The 23,534-nt window shown below is 40.7% G+C and overlaps 2 protein-coding genes across 7 annotated transcripts in view; one reads left to right on the plus strand and one right to left on the minus strand.

The window, feature by feature from the left end:
* Positions 1 to 1,153: 1,153 nt before the first annotated feature.
* Positions 1,154 to 3,455, minus strand: LOC126997745 (neuropeptide-like protein 31). The gene is made up of 3 exons (XM_050858982.1): positions 3,358 to 3,455; positions 2,468 to 2,747; positions 1,154 to 1,523 (listed from the first exon to the last, which is right to left on the minus strand). The coding sequence occupies exons 1-2, from the start codon at positions 3,364 to 3,366 to the stop codon at positions 2,475 to 2,477; spliced, it is 282 nt and encodes a 93-aa protein (XP_050714939.1). The 5' UTR covers positions 3,367 to 3,455; the 3' UTR covers positions 1,154 to 1,523; positions 2,468 to 2,474.
* Positions 3,456 to 16,602: 13,147 nt separating this feature from the next.
* The window catches only part of LOC126997513 (neuropeptide-like protein 31), a 31,118-nt gene continuing 24,186 nt past the window's right edge, over positions 16,603 to 23,534 (plus strand). For 2 of the 6 annotated variants that reach the window (XM_050858645.1, XM_050858646.1), the window contains exons 1-2: positions 21,347 to 21,385; positions 22,084 to 22,315. In XM_050858645.1, the coding sequence (XP_050714602.1) occupies positions 21,374 to 21,385; positions 22,084 to 22,315 (244 nt within the window). In that variant the 5' untranslated portion in view covers positions 21,347 to 21,373. Of the gene's footprint in view, positions 16,670 to 17,119; positions 17,376 to 17,605; positions 17,747 to 21,346; positions 21,386 to 22,083; positions 22,316 to 22,532; positions 22,675 to 23,534 lie in introns of those variants that run through there. The other 4 variants (XM_050858635.1, XM_050858633.1, XM_050858644.1 and 1 more) reach the window with 4 other exon arrangements.

Here is a 23,534-nt window from a genome sequence, read left to right on the forward strand (position 1 = left end):
CATTCTTCTCCTCCTAATTTTCATTCTTCTTTTTCCTCTCCGTGGCCTCCTTCATAGTTCTCCTACTTATCATTCTTCTTTTTCCTCTCCGTGATCTCCTTCATCCTTCTCCTCCTACTTATCATCCTTCTTCTTCCTCTCCTTGGCCTCCTCATCCTTCTCCTACTACTTATCATTCTTCTTTTTCCTCTCCTTGGCCTCCTCATCCTTCTCCTCCTACTTATCATTCTTCTCTTCCTCCCCGTGGCCTTCAGGGTGTCGGATCAGGGCCTCGTACGTACAAGACTGAGCACACTCCACCCAGAACGCCGCGTCGGTCCCTTCCTGCGACAGCCGGAGACGCGCGTCATCAACCCTCCTTAATGCCAGTCATCTTTCAGTCATGGCCATCTTTCACGCTTCCGAGGGGATAATCCGCCTCGCCGCACACACGGGTCTTCATTCCTCTTCGAAAAGATAAAGTACCCAACAAATAAGAGTAGGGAAACATATATATCGCACCGGAACTCTTACAAATATGAGCTGCTGGAATGGTAATAGTGTTCTTCCATCCTTGTGCCAGAAATCAGCCCTCCCAGCAACCCTAAGTAAAATCTAAGTAGCAGTGATTGGACCGTGAATCTGTTCCGCACCACAACACCATAAATCACGACAAACTCTCCTCCGTTAAAGAAAAAAAGACACGACTCTTCACAATATTACTTTTTTTACGGGAGCCTTGATTTATTTTTTACATATTAACTACACGTGAAGAAAAAATTAGACTGAATTAAACTATGGAAAAGTCTCATAATAAAAATGAAATCGTAAGCGTCTGAAGCAGTGTTGTGGGAGGATAGACTCGGCGAGGCAAGAGAACTGCCTGAAGCGTTGAGTGTTCTCTGAAGTGCTAAGCTACCCCTTGGTCACTCTTGTCTTTCCTAGTAACAAAGCATGCAAGCTCCGTCAAAGTCCCAACCTTGACTTTTGCTTTAGGGATAAAAAAGACATTATAGATAAATAACTGAGACTTGCATCCGTTTATTTTTTTATATAATATTCTGCAAGAGTTCCATTCCAGGCACACTTGGTTCCTAATATAATACGCATTTATAGTAACATCCCATTAAAACATGACTACACTCTGTGACAAATAATGGCATTTTTTTAAATTTGAAAAAATACATTCGTGTTTTCCTAACTTTCACAAAACTCTTTTTAAGGATAGTATTTTATCTGCACGCGAGTAAACTTTCTTGGATGCAGCTGAGGAGCCACACGCCAGGCACGCCGCGCACCGCTTCAGGCTCTCCACGCCTCGTCGAGCACCGAGCGATGGGAGTACACAGTCACGCCGCCCCCTTGCTGCCGTGGATAAACCAAGACAGGCGATCTGAGCATTTAAACAACTTTTTTCTTTTGAAATTTTATTGACAACACTTTTCTACATTTTACACAAACTCAGTGAACCGGCCAGAGTTACAGCAGCTTCAAGTGGGCGGGGAATTGTGGAGTCCGGCGCTCTGAGCTTTCGTCCCGCCGTCCTGTGAGAGTTAGGAAAGGTTCAGAGGCTTGACAAGCGTCCAATGCGGATGCAGGCAGCGGATGGAATCTTTTGTTCAGGGTAAAATTTTTCAAGTCACGGTACAGGCAATATTCGGCAAAGTTATTCTGGTGGTCAAATTGTATTACTTTATTGAGCTCATTGGGGATTATTATTTTTATAGCCATCATGGTGAGAAAGGAAGGAAAGACAGAAGATAGGAAGGAAGGAATGAGACAAGGATGGATACAATGAAAGAAGAAAGAAAACCAGGGAGAGAAGGGAAAAGAAAGAAATAGAACGAAAGCAAAGAAAGGAAAATAAACACTGATGAAAAGAAGGAAGGTAAAACAGAAGAAAGGAAGGAAAGAATTTAACAGGGATGGATACAATAAAAGAAGAAAGAAAACCAGGGAGAGAAGGGGAAAAAAGAGGAAAGCAAGGAAAGGAAAGTCAGTAGTGAAGAAATAAAGGAAGGAAAGACAAGAAAAAAAAGAAAAAATATGGATAGAAAAGAAAGAAAGAAAGAAACCAAGGAAAGAATGAAAAATAAAATAAAAGAAAGAACACCTTGAAAGAAGAGAGGAAGAGAAGAAGAAATGAAATGTGGACAGAAGAAAAAAAGAAAAACCAAGAAAAGAAGGAAAGAAGAAGGAAGGAAAAACAGAAAAAAGGACGAAAAGAAAATATGGGAAAAGAAGAAAGAAACCAAGGAAAGAATGGTGGCCTTGACTGAAGAAAGGAAGAAAAAAAACTGGATATAGATAGAAGGAAAGAAGAAAGTAATCAAGGAAAGAAGGAAAAAATAAATAAAATAAAGGGTACTTTGAACTTAACGCTCCATTCTCTCACTAAAACGTCATAGGGGAGACTCGTGAAACTCCTGCAAGTCAAATTAATACCACCTTATTCTACACCAAGTGGACATAAACTAATTAGTCTTACCTGTGGATTAACCAAAGTAGCCGAAGCCATAACGTCTCCCATAGCCGCCGAGGCCACCATAGCCGCCATAGCCACCAAAGCCACGTATTCCGTAGCCCCCGTAATGCCTGCCACCATAGCCACCATAGTAGCGAGGATAGCCAGGATAGCCATAGCCATAGCCGTGGCCGCCGAAGCCACCGTAGCCACCGTAGCCACCGTAGCCCGGGTCAGCCTCGGGTCCAGGGGCTGCCATGACCACCGCCATCAGCACCACCAGCACCACGCACAACACAAATACCTGCAACACAAAGGTCATTAACAAGTATAACAACACACCCGAAGCACTGAGCTATAGAAACACACCCAACACAAACTTCTTTCCTAGACGCTTTAAGAAATATGGTAATAGATAGATACTTATAAAAACAATCACCTGCAACACTACCATACCAACACACACAACACAAACTTCTTTCGGAAAAACTTCAAGGGATATGAACGAAAGAGAGATTATTCACGACAACTTATACGCAGCACAAAAAAAAGAATATCTACGCTTTGTTGAACTAGAGTAATACAGACACATTAACTTACAAAACATGAACTTAGACTTTGATCTCTATTATTTTAACTTCTACTCTTGTGTGTGTTTTGTCGTGTTCAAGTAACTTACAGAGTGACATTAAATGAATTGTGGAAGCCTATCAAGAGTATTTCACAGTCACACGGAGATATCTTGTCAAAAAATTAAGCATATTTCTTCAGTCAGGCTAAAAGTCCTACTCTCTTATCCTTTATTTCGTGTCTGATTAATATAAGTGTATGACCACTACGTATAAGATAACTCTAAATGAACACACAGAGCTCAGTGGCAACATCCTCATCTTCAGCAACATCCCAGCACTTACCACCTTCATCCTGCTGTCCTCTGTCCTGATTGAGGAGTGACTGCCAAACGAGGAGAAGAAATGTCCTTATATACGTCCCATCCCTGTCGTGGCGTGCTACGTGAAGCGACAAAAACCCTCATTTCTTCTTCCAGGCGTGACGCGCGGCTGACTCTGGTACTCATCACCGACGGCAGGGAATCTCGACCAGGCTCACTAACCTCACACACTCCCTGGCTGCCGCGGCGTTGGGCCAAGGCTAAACAAAATCCGCCGCGCCTGGCATCCAAGAAACAGCCAAGGAAGTGGAATTAGTGGCGTCAGAGAGCCGGAAAATTGTCTCCTTAATATACTGGAGGTGGAAGGAAGCTGGATACGTATCTATTCAAGTGTCGCGCTATGGATGTAGTCGATAGAAGATGAACTACCTGAAATACGTCTCAGGAAAACGCATTAACGAGACATATATAGTGTAATATGAGCGTTTAAATTCCGTAGAGTTGTCGCGTGTCCTTGAGTGGTGGCAGTTTAAACGTGATGTAGGACGCACATTACGAGGAGGTGAAGGAGGAGGGAGAGGGAGAGAGGGAGAGGGGGAGGGAAGGAGCCTTGGGTGGTGCAGGGCCGCGACTATTTTTGACAAGTGGTGGCCTGCGATGTTTTTTTATTTTTTTTATTTGTGGATGATTTATGTTCTGAGCAATCCTTCCCTCGCTTCCTGTGGTCGGGATGAGCTGAATTCCCAAAGACAGATGAAAAGTTTCTTGGAAGTCCTTGGATGTAAGAGTTCACAATCACGAACCAAAAGGATGTATGTCTATATTATGCGTAAAACTAGATAGATAAAAGACAGATAGATAGATAGGTAAATAGATAGACAGAGAGAGATAGAGATAGAAAGATGAATAGATGGATAGATAGATAGATAGATAGACAGATAGGTAGAGATAAACAGAACTATAGATAAAAGATAGACAGTTACATAGATAGATAAAGAGATAGGGAGAGAGAGGAAGCTAGATAGATATACAGATAGTTAGATAGAAGGATATAGATAGATAAATGTAGACATGATAAAAAAACAGAAAAAAATGTGAAGGCGACGATGCGTAAATCCCGGGAGGACATCAAGACAATAACACCTCATTGTCCTCATTCTTTATTTTCTTCTTTGTCCTCTGATGGCTCGAACGACGTCACAACACCCGCCTCTTACAACAAAGGACGTGCAGGCTCTCGTTGGGTGCCTCTCGCCATCAGACCAACCACGCCAGCACAGACACACCTGACTCAATCCCGGGAAGGCGCGTATGTCTGTGCGTGTGTGTGTGTGTGTGTGTGTGTGTGTGTGTGTGTGTGTGTGTTCTACCAGGGCCACAGGCGACCATCAGGCAGCGACGTATCACATATCCACGAGTAGCATGCAAGCAAATTGTTAAAACCTGTTCCTGTGCTCTCTTCCCCCCCCCCCACCCCCCATTCACTCCGTCTCCGTCTCTTCTCTTCTCTTCTCTTCTCTTCTCTTCTCTTCTCTTCTCTCTCTCTCTCTCTCTCTCTCTCTCTCTCTCTCTCTCTCTCTCTCTCTCTCTCTCTCTCTCTCTCTCTCACACACACACACACACACACAAACAAACACTGAACTGCATAGTACAGTAGTTAGCACGCTCAGCTTACAAAAGAAAGGTCCTGGGTTCGAGTCCCGGGCGGAGTTAAGACGGATGAGCAGTTTTTTTCAATTAATCCATGCTCCATGTCCACCCACCAGTGAATGGAGGCCGCGTGTCAGTCCGGGGTTGTGTCCCGCCTCCCGGGAGTAAGTGGGTGTGAGAGTTTACCCGTATCTAAAGATCCATCACTTGAGAGGTTCAAACTCGTTCCGGAGGATATTGGCTGACGATCTATCGCGTGACCAGACCATGGGGAATTACACCATGACAAATCATGCTGAAGGATGACGAATCGCCTGAAGACTTCCATGAGTCAGTCAGTCAGTCAGTGGGCGTTGGCGACAAAACCCGATGAATAATATTTCTTGTGCCCGCAGCCAGCAAAACATTTTGCTCTCGAAATAACCCAAGACAATACGGAGTTTTTTCGACTCCCACCCCACTCCCCTCTCTCCTCGCTACTTCTTGCCACTGTAGGTGCGGAGAAGAATCCCACGAGTCACGGCGAGGCACCGAGTGTAATGACACCGCGCGGCGCCACATTCATGGCCCAGTGGCGCAACCCAGCCCCTTCCCACCACGCGAATTGTCATTACGGCCACATTATTATTATTATTATTATTTATTATTTATTATTATTATTATTATTATTATTATTATTATTATTATTATTATTATTATTATTATTATTATCATCATCATCATCATCATCATCATCACATCATCATCATCATCATCATCATCATCATCATCATCATCATCATCATTATTATTATTATTATTATTATTATTATTATTATTATTATTATTATTATTATTATTATTAGTATTATTATTATTATTATTATTATTATTATTATTATTATTATTATTATTATTATTATTATTATTATTATTATTATTATTATTATTATTATTATTATTATTATTATTATTATTATTATTATTATTATTATTCTTATTATATTATTATTATTATTATTATTATTATTATTATTATTATTATTATTATTATTATTATTATTATTATTATTATTATTATTATTATTATTATTATTATTATTATTATTATTATTATTATTATTATTATTATTATTATTATTATTATTATTATTATTATTATTATTATTATTATTATTATTATTATTATTATTATTATTATTATTATTATTATTATTATTATTATTATTATTATTATTATTATTATTATTATTATTATTATTATTATTATTATTATTATTATTATTATTATTATTATTATTATTATTATTATTATTATTATTATTATTATTATTATTATTATTATTATTATTATTATTATTATTATTATTATTATTATTATTATTATTATTATCATTATTATTATTATTGTTATTTGTTTTTTTTGTTATTTTTGCTATTTTTGTTATTTTTTACTATTTTTATTATTGTTATTGTTGTTGTTGTTGTTGTTGTTGTTGTCTCATTTTTCTTGCTGCTCTCTAACGAAAACTCTGCCTCCGAGTACTAATTCCTTGATCCATTATATTTTTGGTGTTGTTGTCGTTTTATATAAATTTTGCAAGTTATTTTTTCTCCCCGTCAAGGAGGGCGGAGGCGCAACGCTTTCTTCACACTCATAGCTCACCTCAAGCCCTCCATTACGGCAATTAACTGTCTTAGTATTACTTACATCGCTTTTTTCTAACATCGACATGGCTTTCAAACTTGACACCAGTTGTTGAAATTAATAATAAGTTTCAAAATACACGTATATAAAAAGTGGGACACAACTCTCCTCAGACTCCTTTGATAATATAAATAATGATGGCTTTCTAGTATTCTACATAATTAACTACTTGGGAAACCATCTGATACGTTTCGACCCTTTGCAAAATGTGAACTGCTCTTTGTATCATAGATTTAGAAGGAAGTATTTTCCCTCGACACGAATTAACTACAAACGGCCTTTTTTTTCGTTTTTGATTCTACGTACATTATTTTTTTACAGCAAAGGAGACAGCACAAGGGCACAAAAAAAAGAAACAACAATAAAAAAAAGCCGGCTACTCGCTGCTCCTGTAAAGAATCCGAAGAGGTGGCCGAAAGAGCAGTCAATTACGTGAGAAAATATATGTGGCAAAGCATTTCTTATTTAGTGTTCTGTATAAAATCAACGTATTGCACATGCTCTTATTCGCTCCACATCAGATCAGTCTCATCGTCGCCAAGAATGCAAGAACGCGCAGAGAGACCAAGAGCATACCAGTAAGCCGATCGGTCGCCACGGAGGCATGAATGACATCCCTGATCATGCGGGGAACCACCAGCAGCAGCAACAGGCAGCCTCCTTTCCCGCCTTTGATGACAACATTCCCCGCTGATTGCCACTCGCCGGTATGAGACTCGTGGGAGGCGACACCCGCTCTCATTTAATATCTTTTTAGTTTCATTCATACCCGGGAAGGTCAGTGACTCCATGCGCTGTTTCACCTTACGTACGTGCAGATGCTGTTCGCAGTGTATTATCATCTTCAATTCCCTTAGTCCTGTAGGGTTGCTGAGCTATATATGTACCATGAATTGTTATGTTACATCTTATTTTTTGTCACTGCTTGCTCACAACGTATAGTATTTACATTCATCTCGTCAAGTAAAGGGTTTGATAATTCGTACACATCTTTAACAAGTTCTCATAAGGGAAAAGAACACCGGAAAACTATACTGAGTTACACGATTGTTATTAAACCCCCTTTGTGTTTGGTTAATATGTACTCACAACATATAGTATTTACATTCAACTCGTCTAGTAAATGGTATGATAATTGGTATGTATCATTTCCATAAGTTATCGTAAGGGGAAAAAACACTGGAAAACTATACTGAGCTACATGACTGTCATTAAACCGCCTCTATGTTTGATCAAGGCTTGCTCATAACGTATAGTATTTACATTCATCTCATTTGCAAACTCATACGCACTAAGTAGAAAAGAAGTCTGGAAAACTATACTGCGCTACATGACTGTTATTAAAGCCAATGAAACCTTTGTCCAAACACATATAAAGACACAGAGTATAATCACGCCGCCCCTTCACAAAACGCAGTCTTACAAAACGAGCAAATAAAAACAAAAGTCCCCTTGAACGCTAAAAGTCGACGTGAAAATATTTAAAAATGTATCCGCCTCACAGTGGGCTATATATCATTTTTGCTCGAAATTAACTAACTCTCTAAATAACTTTACCGCGGCACGAAAACTCTCACTTTTGTGGAGGGCGGCGCCAAGGACGACCGTGACGCGGATAAAAAAAAGAAAAAAAGGAAAGAGAACAGGAAAGACACAAATATTTTTCATCACAAGAATTAAAGAACAAATTAAGAGGTATTTAAAACACGTCCCCAGCTGTGAATGGAGACACCACACCCAACACACCCAACACACCCAACACACCCAACACACACACACACAGACACACACAACGAAAAGAAACAGAGAGAGAGAGAGAGAGAGAGAGAGAGAGAGAGAGAGAGAGAGAGAGAGAGAGAGAAAACAGACAGACACACAGACAGGCAAGCAGATAGACAAATAAAAACATTAAAATTAATAACTAAATTAAAATAAATACATAAATGAATAAATAAATGAATAAATAGGTATATGTGGATAGATTTACAGATAGATTGATAGTTAAATATAAATTAATAGATAGATAGATAAATAGATAAACAGATAGATAGGTAGATAGATAGATGAGTAGATAGATAGATGAATAGATGAATAGATAGATAGATACATAGATATAGATAGATGGATAGATAGATAGGCAGATAGATAGATACAGACAAATGGATGACAACCTTTTGCCTTCATTTTTACCGTCGCAGCTGTTGCCTCAAATTAATTCAGAAATCGATTATAAGAAAACCATCCAAATATATTTCAAACACATGTGAAGGTTAATTATCTTCATATTTTTCTTGATTCGCTTTCTCTTTCTTCCATTCTTTTTTATTATAAAACTGAAGGAATTATAGAAAGTTTAACATATAAGAATTGCGCATGTATTTCAGATTAGCTCAGAATGTTATAATGGGAAGTGTGAAGGCTAATTTTTTTTCTTTTTTTCTTCGCTTCGCTTTTTTTTCTTTTTTTTCTTCTTTTTTTTGCTTTAATTTCCATTCCTAACAAAAGAATGTCTGTTCTTTTGTTCGGAAATCCTTATGCGGTTCAAATCGGCGTGAAAAAATGCTACGGCTGCGGACTTTTTTAATTTTCTTTTTAACTTCTATTGTGTCACGTTTCTCTTGTGTTCTCCGTCCCGCTGCTTATTCTAAAAGAGAGAAAACAAATGTATTACAAAACCTCAATATATATTTTCAAATCGACAAAAGAAAACGTGGAGGCTCCATTTTCTGTTGTTTTTTATTTCAGTTTCAAGTTTCTTTTCTTCTATTCTTTCAAGGAGCGCGGAGAGGGTGGGAGTGAGGAGGAGGCGGGAGGTGGAGTGGGGTGAAGAGGGGGATGGGGAAAGTGAGAGTGCAGGGAGGGAGGTGGGGAAGAGGTGGAAGTAGGGAGTGAGAGGGGGAGAGAGGGGATGGGGAAGTGTGAGAGGGTGCAGGAAGGGAGGTCGGGGAGAGAGCGGGGAGAGGGAGAGGGAGGTTGGCGAGGGGCGTTGAAGGGGGGAGGGCGTAAGTGTCACAGGTAGTCCAGACAGTACATACTTGACACAATACTCGCAGCAACTTTCTCCAGTGACTTGGTTGTGTCTCGGCATTTCATTGTTAAAACGACGGACGGGGACGACTGTGTGTGTGTGTGTGTGTGTGTGTGTGTGTGAGAGAGAGAGAGAGAGAGAGAGAGAGAGAGAGAGAGAGAGAGAGAGAGAGAGAGAGAGAGAGAGAGAGAAAACACACATACAGACAGACAGGCAAACCATCCAACCATCAAATCATTCATTCTCATTCTAGGAAGCCTCTATACAAGTGTTGTGAATGATGGGCGACGCGCGTCTAAAAACAATACCAGCAGCCACTATCCCGGATGGCAACAAAAAGATAGACAGTGTGTGTGTGTGTGTGTGTGTGTGTGTGTGTGTTGTGATAGACTATTGTCTGGGCATTATTTATCATTGTTAGGGAACAATTCAGGCACTGAAAGAACTTTATTCTTTTCAGTCACATTGGCTTTGCAAAGTGCTGGCGAAAAGGAAAAAAAAAAAAACACGTTCAGCGAAATGAAAACTCTGCGCATTTTACTCATTTTTTTTTAAAGTTTGCGCTCTTTTGAATGTGTCCATTAATCAAAGGAGGAACGAGGGACACCGACAAAGGGGGATGAAGCAAACACGTATTGACATTCCCTCTTTGAGCTCCTATTTCATGTGACGGCCCGTGTGTGTGTCTGTGTGTGTGTGTGTGTGTGTGTTAGCGAGAGAGGGGAGAGGCAGGGGAGGGAGGAATGCAGTGCTACGCTTCTACATGTCAGGGAGTTCGAGGCTGCTGTCTTTATGGCTACCTATAATTCTTTGGGGCACCGAGACAATGGGAGACACATCGATAAGAAAAACCTGTCAAACTACTAACTGATATAATCTCAGCGGGCGACATGGACTGACCTAGACTTCTGGATTCTCACAAAAAGAAAAATATATAAAAATCTGCTATTGACACACGACTTTCGATTACGGTTGCAAAAAAACAAAACAAAAAAGTGGGGCTGAGCGGCGTGAACTAGAAAAACGTTGTGTGCTCCATTGGCCCAAATCTGGAGACGATTATGAGGCGTGACCTGATGGGGGCTTTTGCTTCATTGATTTAGTAGCGAGTGTTTAGCGCGCGGCTCAAACTGACCGTGACACAAGTACAAATTGCTTAGACCACTGACAGGAATTCTAACACTACAATTTGATATCCATTGAAATAAAAGGCGAATTCATAATGGAAAGAAAGAAAAGTTAGACAGGCGATAGAGAGAAAGAGTGGTCAACATAGGCACGTAGTAATTTCTGATAAAACATTAAGACTTCACTGCCACTAGTTCTGAAGCTTACAAACTGATGTCCATTGAAAAAAAGCTAATTCATTATTGAAAGCGAGAAAAGATAGAGACAAACGGACAGAAAAAAATGCTAAGAACTCAAGCTAACCTAGAACACAAGTACAGATTGCTAACTGCCGGTAATACTGACTTACAAATTGATATCCACTGAAAAAGACTAATTTAAGATTGAAAGAGTTAAAAAAAAGAGCGACAGACAGAAAAAAAGAAGGACCAAGAACTCAGCTGACCAAGAACACAAGTAGCTACAAATTGCTAAGACTTCACTGATGGTAATTCTGACGTTTACAAATTGATATCCACTGAAAAAGACTAATTTAAAATGGAAAGAGTTAAAAAAAAGAGCGACAGACAGAAAAAAAGAAGGACCAAGAACTCAGCTGACCAAGAACACAAGTAGCTACAAATTGCTAAGACTTCACTGATGGTAATTCTGACGTTTACAAATTGATATTCATTGAGAAAGACTAATTTAAGATGAAAAGAGATAAAAAAAGAGCGACAAACAAAAAGAAAGAAGGATAAAAAAACCTCAAGCTGACCAAGAACACAAGTACAAATAGCTAAGACTTCACTGATGGTAATTCTGACGTTTACAAATTGATAGCCATTGAGAAAGACTAATATAAGATGGAAAGAGATAAAAAGAGTGACAGACAGAAAGAAAAAAGGATAAAAAAAAATCAAGCTGACCAAGAACACAAGTAGCTACAAATTGCTAAGACTTCACCGCTGGTACTTCTGACGTTTACAAATTGATAGCCATTGAAAAGGACTAATATAAGATGGAAAGAGCGACAAACAGAAAGAAAGAAGGACCAAGAACTTAGCTGACCAAGAACACAAGTACAAATTGCTAAGACTTCACCGCCGGTACTTCTGACGTTTACAAATTGATAGCCATTGAAAAAGACTAATTAAGATGGAAAGAGTTAAAAAAAAAGCGAAAGACAGACAGAATACAGGACCAAAAACTCAAACTGGCCGTAAACACAAATAGGAATCAGTAAGATCTCACTGACGGTAGTTCTATGGCTTACAAACTGAGAGCCATTGAAAAAAGACTAATTTATGATGGAAAGAAAAAAATATAAATGGAATGACCGAAAAAAAAGTCGTCAGCACGCAGTCGTAGCAATCCCTAATAAATTACCAAGACCAAAATGACGGTAATCCTGAAGCTTACAAACTAATATTCATTGTAAAAAAGTCTAATTTATAATGCAAAGAGAGAAAAAAAGAGACAGACAGACAGAAAACAAGAGCCGTCAGCACGCGGACTAGGTAATCCTTGATATCTGAGTTGTTTTGGGGGCTTTTTTTTGTGTGTGTGTTTTTATCTGTTGCGCCAGAGCCGGAGAGAGTTCACGACCTGCAGTAGACAAGGGGAAAAACTAGTCAGATGCTGGCACACAAAGAGATAAAAATAGAGACTATGTGAACATAATCTAGTTCGGTTCACTAGGTGGCCTGATAATCTGTGGCTGAAAATGGCACACGTAGAGGAAAATATTAACACGTAGAGATAGTTAGAGTGTGCCGGCAAAGAGACAAAAGGGCAAAATGATGACTAGGAGGAGAAACAATGGATGGTTGCGGTTAGAGATCACAACATAATCTAACTTTGGTTCATTGGATGGCCTGATAATGTGCCGCTGAGAACAGCCCAGACAAAGGAAAATAAACACGTAGAAGAGGCCGAAGTGTAGCTGCAAAGAGTCGAAAAAGCAAAGAAAATGAGTAAGAGGAGAAACAATGGTTGGTTGCGGTTAGAGATCACGACAACATAATCCAGCTCTGGTTCTCTGGATGGCCTGATAATCTGAAGCTGAAAACAACCCACACATAGAAAAATAAACACATGGAAGAGGCCGAAGTGTAGCTGCAAAGAGTCGAAAAAGCAAAGAAAATGAGTAAGAGAAGAAACAATGGTCGGTAGCGGTTAGAGATCACGACAACATAATCTAGCTTTAGTTCTCTTGATAGCCTGATAATCTGAAGCTGAGAACAACCCACACAAAGGAAAATAAACAGGTACAAGAGGCCGAAGTGTAGCTGCAAAGAGGGGAAAAACAAAGAAAAATGAATAAGAGGAGAAACAATAGTTGGTGGCGGTATGCTGTATCGTCCACCTGCTCATTTCTTTCACAAGAGACCTAAATAACTTTACAAATGTGGATTTCTCTCCAGAATAAGTAAGTACTGGCAACGTGATATTTCCATGTCGAGGTAACCCACAGTACTAAAGGCCAGTCCAGTCCACCGTATTGCTTATAAAGGAGAAAAAAAAATTGGTATTCACTATAGCATTTTTTTTTTTTTTTTTTTTTTTTTACATGAAAGGAAGCAGCTCAAGGGCATAAAAAAGTGAAGAAAAAAGCCCACTAAACGCTGCTCCTAAAAGAGATAAAAGTAAAGAGTGGCCAAAAGAGAGGTCAATTTCGGGTGCTCGTGACCTCGGTGCTCATATCCATCGCAGTGACCCTTGACCATAATCTTGAATAGTCACGCTAACCACTGCACCACGGAGGCGTTAATTATTTCTAACGATTTCCAGTAGTATCTCAGCCTCTCTAACATATTTTAAACTCTCTAAAGATTTCAGTGTCATTCCCTCACAATGCCTTGCTAAGAGAGTGCAGACTGCTGCCCTCCAAAGACTGCCCGGCGGCCCTGACCAGTACTACTGACCAGACGATTATAAAAAGACTGACCGGAGACTCATCCGCGACTCATTCATTAGTTAACAAAAAATAAATTGCGCTCACTGTTCGGCAGCGGTGGTGATGAAAAGGCCTCAGAAAAAGGTTCGAATAACAATATATTACTCAACTAATTAATATGATGACCTTCTCTTCGTCTATGATTGCTTTTTACGTAGTCGATTGAACTAATAATATACGTACACTGAAAATAATATCATTCTCCCACGCTTACAGTGAAATCAATCCGGTTCCTGCCCTTCGCTGTGTTGGAATAACGGGTTTATTTATTTGCACAGTAGACGGTGCACTTTCACACCATAAGTTGGGTCGCGTTCACACGGCCAAACCCTTCGGCGACACGCACCTAAACAGCTTACTATTCTTTTATTATAGTTCAGCGACTCCTACAAATGAAAGCAGTTCCACAAATGGCATTCACGTATTCCAAAAAAGGACTTGAAACAGCACGACAGCATGAATTGTTAATTTGAAATGGCGAAGCTAGAGATTGGAACTTGTCTGATCGGTTTCATCACGATCAATCTCTCCATGACGTAATGAAAATGATGATTAAGCTTCCCAGTAATTATATCATCATTGAGAAGCCTAAATGCAATTGCGTGTGGTCGCGCACCTCTCACTATGCATGATTACGACACACGATAGAGTAACATGCAAAGTGGAGCAATGTTATGCAGTAGAAATCAAGCATCCCGCAACCCACGCCTTCCGGGGCTAACGAATTACTTTCCGATCAGTTCTTATTTCGTATGTGTGTGGAGGGGGCACGGGGTTGGGGGGGGGTACAGGGTTACATTTCCTGACGTGTATTTCCCACTCACGAGCATAAAACAATAGACAAACTGCAAGCAACATAACAATAACATGAGAAAGGGTGACGAAACAGCTTAGGAAATATAGTGGTACGCCCGATGTAAAATAAACAGAGAAAAAAAAAGGCAAAGGGGATTTTCCGAGCCGTCGACGAACCAGATGGGGAGACTAGTGGAGGAGGAAAGGGCCGTCGGTAACACAGAACAGAAAGTAGTCAAGAAAATACACTCTAAAAGTTTTCCCATTCACTCGTCCCCGCCACCTGCCCGTCTATTTCCTGTCCTTCCTATCGAATTTGCTGACGTTTGGGTTCTCTCCATCATGACCGTCCTCTGCCTGCCATTGGTGATTAGTATTGCCAAGAAAATTGTCATACCCACTGATACGCACGAAAAAATAGAATGAAAGAAAGAAAGAATGAAACAAAGAAAGAAAGAAAGAAAGAAAGAAAGAAAGAATGAAAGAAAGAAAGAAAGAAAGAGAAAAAGAAAGAAAGAAAGAAGAAAGAAAGAAAGAATGATTGAATTTAATAGAAAAAGGAAAAAATGAATGAATGAATGAAACAAAGGAAAAGAGTAAGAAGGAAAGAAAGCCAGGCAGAATGACAGACATAAAGATACAGATAAAGACAGACACAAGGTCACACCCACACCCACACACACACACACACAGACACACACACACACACACACACACACACACACACACACACGGAAAGGGAAAAAAATTAAACAATTATAGTAACTCGCATAATCTTTCCCCAGACAAGAGATCAATATAACACCGATTGGTCACACTGATACATTGAAACCAGGCTGCCGCTGACTCACCCAGGCGGCAGAGGACGAGGCTCTCCCCAGCAGGTGTGTGGCGAGGCGGCGGCCCTCAGGAAAAGGCGGATCCGGAAAAAATCGTCAACTCTCTCTTTTAACATTGGAAGACGATTTGAACCACACAACCGCGTAACATCAAGATCAAGGAACGGACGAGGGTGAAGGAAACGAGTCGTGAAAAGTGCGAAAAGAGATCTGTTTTGTAAAAGGATACTAAAAAGATATTTTTTTTATTTAGAGAACGTATAGCATATCTTCATAAATGAATGAATAAATATACTTCTCTATTTGTCTATCTTTCCATATCGCTATCCATTTATTTATGTCTCGCTTCTAAGCATATACATTTAAGTATGCCTTTTCTTGCTAATTAAATAGATGCAGTATAGATGAACTGGGCTAACACACCTTATGTTGTTTGTTTGTCAACCGAAGGAGAGGAGGTCTGCCATTATGAACTATCCTCCTCGGATGGAACGTGATTGAGTAGTTTGTAAACGTGTGAGAGGACGCGACAAAATTTTCTCCGCTTGTTATGAGACTCCAATCAGGAACTTTACGGGTTTGAGGAATGCGTGATATACCGATGCCACTGGGAAATGTGTGTGTGTGTGTGTGTGGGTGGGTGGGTCCGTGCGTGCGTGCGTGCGTGCGTGCGTGTGTGCGTGTGTGTCTGTGTGTGTGTGTGTGTGTGTGTGTGTGTGTGTGTGTGTGTGTGTGTGTGTGTTAAAACACTTTTTGAGGCGCACTGCTGATATTTCCAATAAATCAAGTTAATAACAGATTTCCAACGAATTACAGTTTCTCTTTTTTTACCATGTTTTCTCTCATAACCAGTAATCTAAAACCCTTTTTTTTACGCGCTCCATACAGCATCTACCAAAGGGACATTTCAACAAGCTGTAGTAAAGTGTGACACTGGCATTACTGACATGTATCAAGACGCTGCCAAGCCCAGGACCAACTCCTTCACAACCCTGTGAGTCCTTCCTGCAGGAATTTGGGTGAAGGAGTGTGCTGCGGCCTTTCTAGTTTACTCTTATTTTAACAGAGCATAATCACACAAAGGTTCGTGATAATAACGCTCACCACACCTCTCTCAGGGCTTCTGACCCCTGATCAAGGTTGGCGAGGGTGTGTCATGTAATGAGTGGGCGGGCCACGCCTTGCGCCACGCTGGTATATAAAGGCGTCGCCGCAGAGGTAGCGTCAGACTAACACTCAAGTCGAATACTGAACACAATGGCTAAGGCTGTAAGCATTCTACTCCACCTCACCTACTTGATTAACATTATTACAACATTAGCTTATTTACCTAACATTACTTAACATTAGCAGAAATTGTCTTGACTAATATAACACTTTAACTCATTATTTTTCTGAGTCATAAGTTTCAAAGAAATCATGGTTAATAGCGACGCAAAGAACCATGAAACTCAGTCGATATAAAGACAGAGAATCACGAGTGTTAGAAGCTCCCTAGCAAGACTTCCTCGGACCGCAGTAACCTTTCCCTGCCCCTCCACCTCCAGCAGCGACTTATGATACCCAACATCAGCCCGGCTTCCTGAAAAACTTAACCTAACCCAGCCTCCCTAAGTGTCTCAGTAACCTACCCTTACCCTGCTCCCTACCCTTATAAACCCCGCCGCCGATCACTGCCTGACACCCCGCCACACTTGTTTACACCCTCTTGTGTTGCAGCTGTTCCTCGTGCTGTCCGTGCTGGTGGTGATGGCCGCCGCCCTGCCCTCCCCCAAGGCTGACCCCGAGCCCGAGGCTGACCCCGGCTACGGAGGCTACGGAGGTTACGGCGGCTTTGGTGGCTTTGGTGGCTTTGGAGGCTTTGGCGGTGGTCGCGGAGGCTTTGGCCGCGGTTATGGAGGATACGGCGGCTACGGAGGCTATGGTGGTGGATATGGCGGCTATGGCGGTGGATATGGTGGATATGGTTATTATGGTAAGTAATTGTACAAACTAAGTAGTGTGAAGGGTTGTTATCGAGCACTATTTCAGCGTTCTCACTCCACCACTGAAAACATTTAACTGTATATTTAACTTTTTTTGTCGCTAAAGTTATGTTTTTCCTTTAACTTACAAACAACACAATGTACACCACGTGTGATAATAACTAAGCCTCGCCTGTTCACTCAGCGGCTGAGATGTGTAACACTACTTTCTCTTTCACAGGTTAACTTCCCGGGCTCCTCAGCAATCAAGAGCCAACATCTCATTCTATCATTTAATTTAACAATGATCTTTTCCTGTGCCTGCCTTCTGACATCATTTCACAATTCTTTCATTTACCGAAAATAAATATTTTAAATCAAATTCCATGCTGTTTTTATCCTTTTTATTCCAACAAATCTGTGCTGACGTGAAACATGTGTACGGTACCTTAGACTTTGGGGTTTGAGCCTTGCCTGCCAGGAAGCTGTTCCAGTGTGTGTAGTCGTAACTTCTCATGATCCAGCTAAGACAAAAAGGTTTAGCATTTCTCCAGTTTGTGTTGGCGATACTGAACAGCGACAACACCATCAGGAGGTGGCCAGGACCACTGCCACAAGACCCTTTCATCACACCACAAGGTATTCAGAGCACACCCACCGCCTGTACTTTTATATATATATATATATATATATATATATATATATATATATATATATATATATATATATATATATATATATATATATATATATATCAAATGAAGTTGAGTAATGCAGAGTAGAGTCATCGAGGTAAGAATGGATATGACAGTTCGTTTTGGAAAGAAGATCATCGATGAACAACAGAAAGAGAGTGGGAGATAGAACAGAGCCCTGAGGAACACCGCTGTTGATAGGTTTAGGGGAAGAACAGTGACCGTTTACTACAGCAGTGATAGACCGCTCAGAGAGGAAACTGGAGATAAAGGTACAGAGAGAAGAATAGAAACCGTATACTGGAGGGTAGTTTGGAAAGCAAAGATTTGTGCCAGACCCTATCAAAGGCTTTTGATAGGGTATATATATATATATATATATATATATATATATATATATATATATATATATATATATATATATATATATATATATATATATATATATATATATATATATATATATATATATATATATATATATATATATATATATATATATATATATATATATATATATATATATATATATATATATATATATATATATATATATATATATATATATATATATATATATACATACATATGCGGGTAGGCGGTGATTGAGTGGATAGCATGACGCCGCCGCGTCCAGAACTTCGCGGGTTCGCGCCCCGCCCGGTGCCACAAGTCGGGATTTTTCAGTCACCGCCGAGTGGCCTAGACTACCCATATGCCGTCCAGAAGACCACCTATCAACCCGGACTCTAGATTTGTCTTTCTAAAAGAGAGAGTCAACAATGAGCTCGGGAGGCAGCATGAGCCAGCAAGAAGGCGCCACTTGCCTGCACAGCAACAGGCTGGTGCCGACCATCAGGCCCTACCCAGCTATTGTGCCACTGGAAGAAATATAAAATGGAAAAAAGAGAGAGAGAGAGAGAGAGAGAGAGAGAGAGAGAGAGAGAGAGAGAGAGAGAGAGAGAGAGAGAGAGAAGAGAGAGAGAGAGAGAGAGAGAGAGAGAGAGAGAGAGAGAGAGAGAGAGAGAGAGAGAGAGAGAGAGAGAGAGAGAGAGAGAGAGAGAGAGAGAGAGAGAGAGAGAGAGAGAGAGAGAGAGAGAGAGAGAGAGAGAGAGAGAGAGAGAGAGAGAGAGAGAGAGAGAGAGAGAGAGAAATAAGAATATCCACAAAACTTTAAACAGATTTTTTTCTACAGAGATAGAAAACTTGCCTGGCATGTGCCACACACGCGCCTGGCTGCCGCAGACGTCAGCAACATGGTCAGCTCGAAACGGGTCTGTGAAGGAGCAAAAACATCAATGTTTATGGCAATAATACGTTTTATCTTTATTTCTAGTTAGCATTTAAAAAACTACAGTGTTTATCTTTGTTTTCGTATTTACAAAGAAGAGATTTATAAATTCTTAGAGGAGAAAAATTAGAGCTCGACTACTTTCAAAAGAGTTTTTTTGAGTACCTAGCTCTGCTTTGTGATTCGTTAAATGGTTATCTTTCGAACTAAACAGACACTCCACAAAAATGATCCAGTTGAACCAGTTTTTACCAAACACTCCTGAATCACATATACTAATTATTTGCTATCAACCTGACCTTTGCACATGAAGTCTTGGCTCTATAATCGCTTTCGTAATGCTTCCGTGAAAAATTGCTTCTCCTACACAGCGCCTTCCTGTCACTGTGAGCGGAGAAGATAACAACGCATGTGAGAGCGCACTTCCACGGGGAATATAAAATAATTACGGAAAATCATGAGGGACTGCCATACGGAAAGGATGGGCACAGGTCTTGCGTTCAAGTGCTACAGTCAATCGATAACCTTCAAGTTGCTGAAGATCACTGACAATGTAAACACAAACCCCTTTTTCGGTAATAATGAGGAGCAGAGAGCAAAAAGTCTTCACTGCAACAAAATTTTATGTCTAACGCAACGTCTTTTGACCTTCCTATCAATTGCTGCCCTAAATTCAGGTTAAAGTCAAGGGAACATTTGCTACGCTGTTTTATCTTATTCTTTTTTTTTTATAAAGGAGTTTCTTCTTTTACGAATTTGCTATTTTTCAATAACCACAGAGATTTTAATAACTAAATACGAGGAAGCGGAGAAAAGTCCTTTTCTCGTTTAGATCAGTTTTAAGGCCTCTTATGTACCTCGAAGTCACCAAATGTGGCGGCCCCTAATTATTGATTTTATTAATACGAACGTTTCACAAGATGCCGCAACAAGAGCGACACTATCGCTGAAATATAATGTCCTGTTCTGGTTGTTCCGCGTGCTGTCCGCAGCGCCGGATACAGTGCCACTAATGACATCAGATTCGTGGAAGCGCCAGAGTTCGGACGGACGCGCTGGCCGCCATCCGTTACCAACATGGACAACTTCACTTCTCCAGTTCCTGAAGGAGGACAAATTTTAAACTATAATCTTCGCCTGTACGATTTTTTTACGGACAAAGTAGAAGAGCTTGCCCATGGCAGCTTTTGACTGAGGACTGCTTTGGAGTGCATGTAGAGTGCTAATAGAGAACAAGCTTGGTTAACCCAGCAGTGTTCCTTGGGACAAAAGTTAACATACACGCTAGAGTTCTCTCACCTTCTGAATAAAACAACAAACAACTGCACCGACACAGTCTACACGCTTCACACACTGGCCGCCTCTGTAGCCACGAGTCTCGACAGATGATGGCAGGAAATGTTTGCATGCTCGCAGGCGGCGCCGCTCCTGTACGCAACAAATCTTCTACCATGGTATGAACATTACCTTATGCAGCCTCTTCTCCTCCAGGACGAAGAACATTCTGTGATGCTTTCAGCAAATCAAGCCTAGCGCAAAGGAGGCATGCAGATATCACCTGTATTTCCTTGTCCCTAAGTAAGACACTCGAAGGTTGTAAGACGAGGTTAAAAGTTAATCAAGTAAAATAGAATCAGACGCAATAATAGGTCCGAGTGAACAAAACCACTATTAAGCATTTAAATATTATCAATTGATTTCATTCAAAAACATTAATTTCCCAGTAAACTTTCCCCAAGAAAAGCAAAACGCATTTAAAGTATATTCCAGAGTATACCAAAGTTATACCATTTTAACCGACTTTCCAGAATATGCTCGCACCTCGAACCTCGTCATTGTCTAAGGCCAATGTCAGCACTACCGCCACACCTCTCTCGGGTGTTTCTGACTCCCAATCAAGGTCAACGAGGGTGTCACGTAATCACCGGGCGCACCACGCCTCGCGGAGCCACACTGGCGCGTATATATACCGGCGCCGCAGAGGAGGCGTCAGACTAACTCCCAAGTCGCAACACCAAACACCATGGCCAAAGCTGTAAGCACCCTGCACCCGCCCTGGCCCCTGCCCCGACCACTCACCCGCCCCTGCCCCTTTGCACCCACTCACAGCAGTGTCAATACAGCACATTAACGATTTCTTTCACTAAGTATCGCAGAAAGACCATCCTCAGTTGTGTGATCCTATGAACACAATGCATCCGCCACACACACCACAACTCACCATTCTACAACGCTTGATAAAACATTATTTCCACGTGACTGTTTACAAAGACTTGTAGGATGCAGTGATATGTTTAGGTAATTACGTATAACAGTGAACAGTCTGATATGTTCATGTGCACACACAGACTTCCTTTGAGCACTATATGTTAACGTCATTCTACTGCCCCTTTCCCATAGGCCCCAGCAACCCTCGTGCCACCCCTCGGCAGACAGATGTTGTCTCCTGCCTGTTTAGGGACTAACCCCAGGCTTTCCTGCAGCTCCCCTTCACCACAGTCCTCTCCCTACAAGAGTAACTTTATGACAGCTAGTTATTATTCCCTACTTACCGCTTGACCACCACCTACCCCTTCTACAGCTGTCCTTACACCCCAGTCACCCCCCACCCCCAAGAATTGGCTTACGTCAGCTAGGTAATAGTCCCTACTTATCGGTTGACCAGATCTTAGACTCCTAGACACCCCGCCGGCAGAGTTACTCCCCCACCCCTGAGGCAGCCTTCCCCCGCAGGTATTCTTCGTGCTCTCCGCGCTGCTGGTGCTGGCCGCCGCCATGCCCGAACCCAAGGCTGAGCCGGAGGCCAAAGCTGAACCCGGATACTTTGGCGGCTTCGGCGGCTTTGGCGGCTACGGAGGCTACGGCGGATACGGAGGTTATGGCGGCTATGGCGGTTTCAGACGCTTCGGCGGCTATGGCGGCGGCTATGGCGGCTACGGAGGCTACGGTGGCTATGGTTACTATGGTAAGTCAGTATGCATGTGTGTGTTTGTGTGTTTACCCAGTACTGTTTTTGCCTTCTGACACCACCTCTAAGAGTCTCTGATTGCATACCACTCCATTCCTCCCTTGCCGCTACAATAAAGTTATTTTCTTTAACTTACAAACCACGTGTGATAATAAGTGAGCCTCGCCCGTTCACTCAGCGGCTGAGATGTGTAACGCTACTTTCTCCTTCACAGGTTAACTTCCCGGGCTCCTCGGCAATCACAAGCCAACGCTCTCCGCCTATCATTTAACTTAACAATTATCATTTCCTGTGCCTGCCATCTGACACCATTTCAGAGCACTGTCTTTCATCAACAATAAATATTTTAAAACAAATTTCTCGCTATTCTTGTCCTTTTTATTCCGGCAATTATGTGCTGACGTGAAAATGTGTACATAACGATACTAAACTGAGCCGTGTCGGCCAGGAGCTGTGGTCCTGTGTGTGTAGTCGTCATGACTCCCAAGAAGCAGCTAAAACAACAAAGTTTCCGGAACACACCCACCGCCTAACAGAGTTGGTGATTTTTTTTTTTTTTTAATAAAAAAATCAGAATTTTTTATTTAAATCAGATTTTTTTATTTAAATCAGATTTTTTTTTATTAATCATATATATATATATATATATATATATATATATATATATATATATATATATATATATATATATATATATATATATATATATATATATATATATATATTAGTTTAAAACACATTTTGGAGTGTTTTTACAGCATGTTGCATCATCTCTCACTTGGTTACAATGTGTTTGAACCTGTCAAGCAGCCCAGTAGCCACTGACCAGGATTGCATCATCTCTCTCAGGCTCTGTCCTGTTCCTCTTACATCATGTTAGGACATAGCCGGACTTGTGCCACTGTGTTGTAGTTTGACTGTTTAGGTGTTACAGGCCAGCCACTCATTCCTGAGCTAACTGCAAGAGCGTAGAGATGTCACTGACCACAAGGATTAATGTATCTGGTAGGAAGAGTGATCCAGTGTGGGAACATTTTAGCAGAATTCCTTCAAAGTCTGGGAAAGCATGAAGAGCTATATGCAAACAGTGTAAACTGGAGTTACAAGGAATAGTAGCAAGACTGAAAAGAGCCAAATTTATTGTCATAAGAATTAAAAACCTTATTTTTTAAAGATTTTGAATTTCGATTTCAAAGAATTTTTATGAACTACTTTC

The sequence above is a fragment of the Eriocheir sinensis genome, chromosome 12, assembly GCF_024679095.1.
Source record: "Eriocheir sinensis breed Jianghai 21 chromosome 12, ASM2467909v1, whole genome shotgun sequence".
NCBI lineage: Eukaryota > Metazoa > Arthropoda > Malacostraca > Decapoda > Varunidae > Eriocheir > Eriocheir sinensis.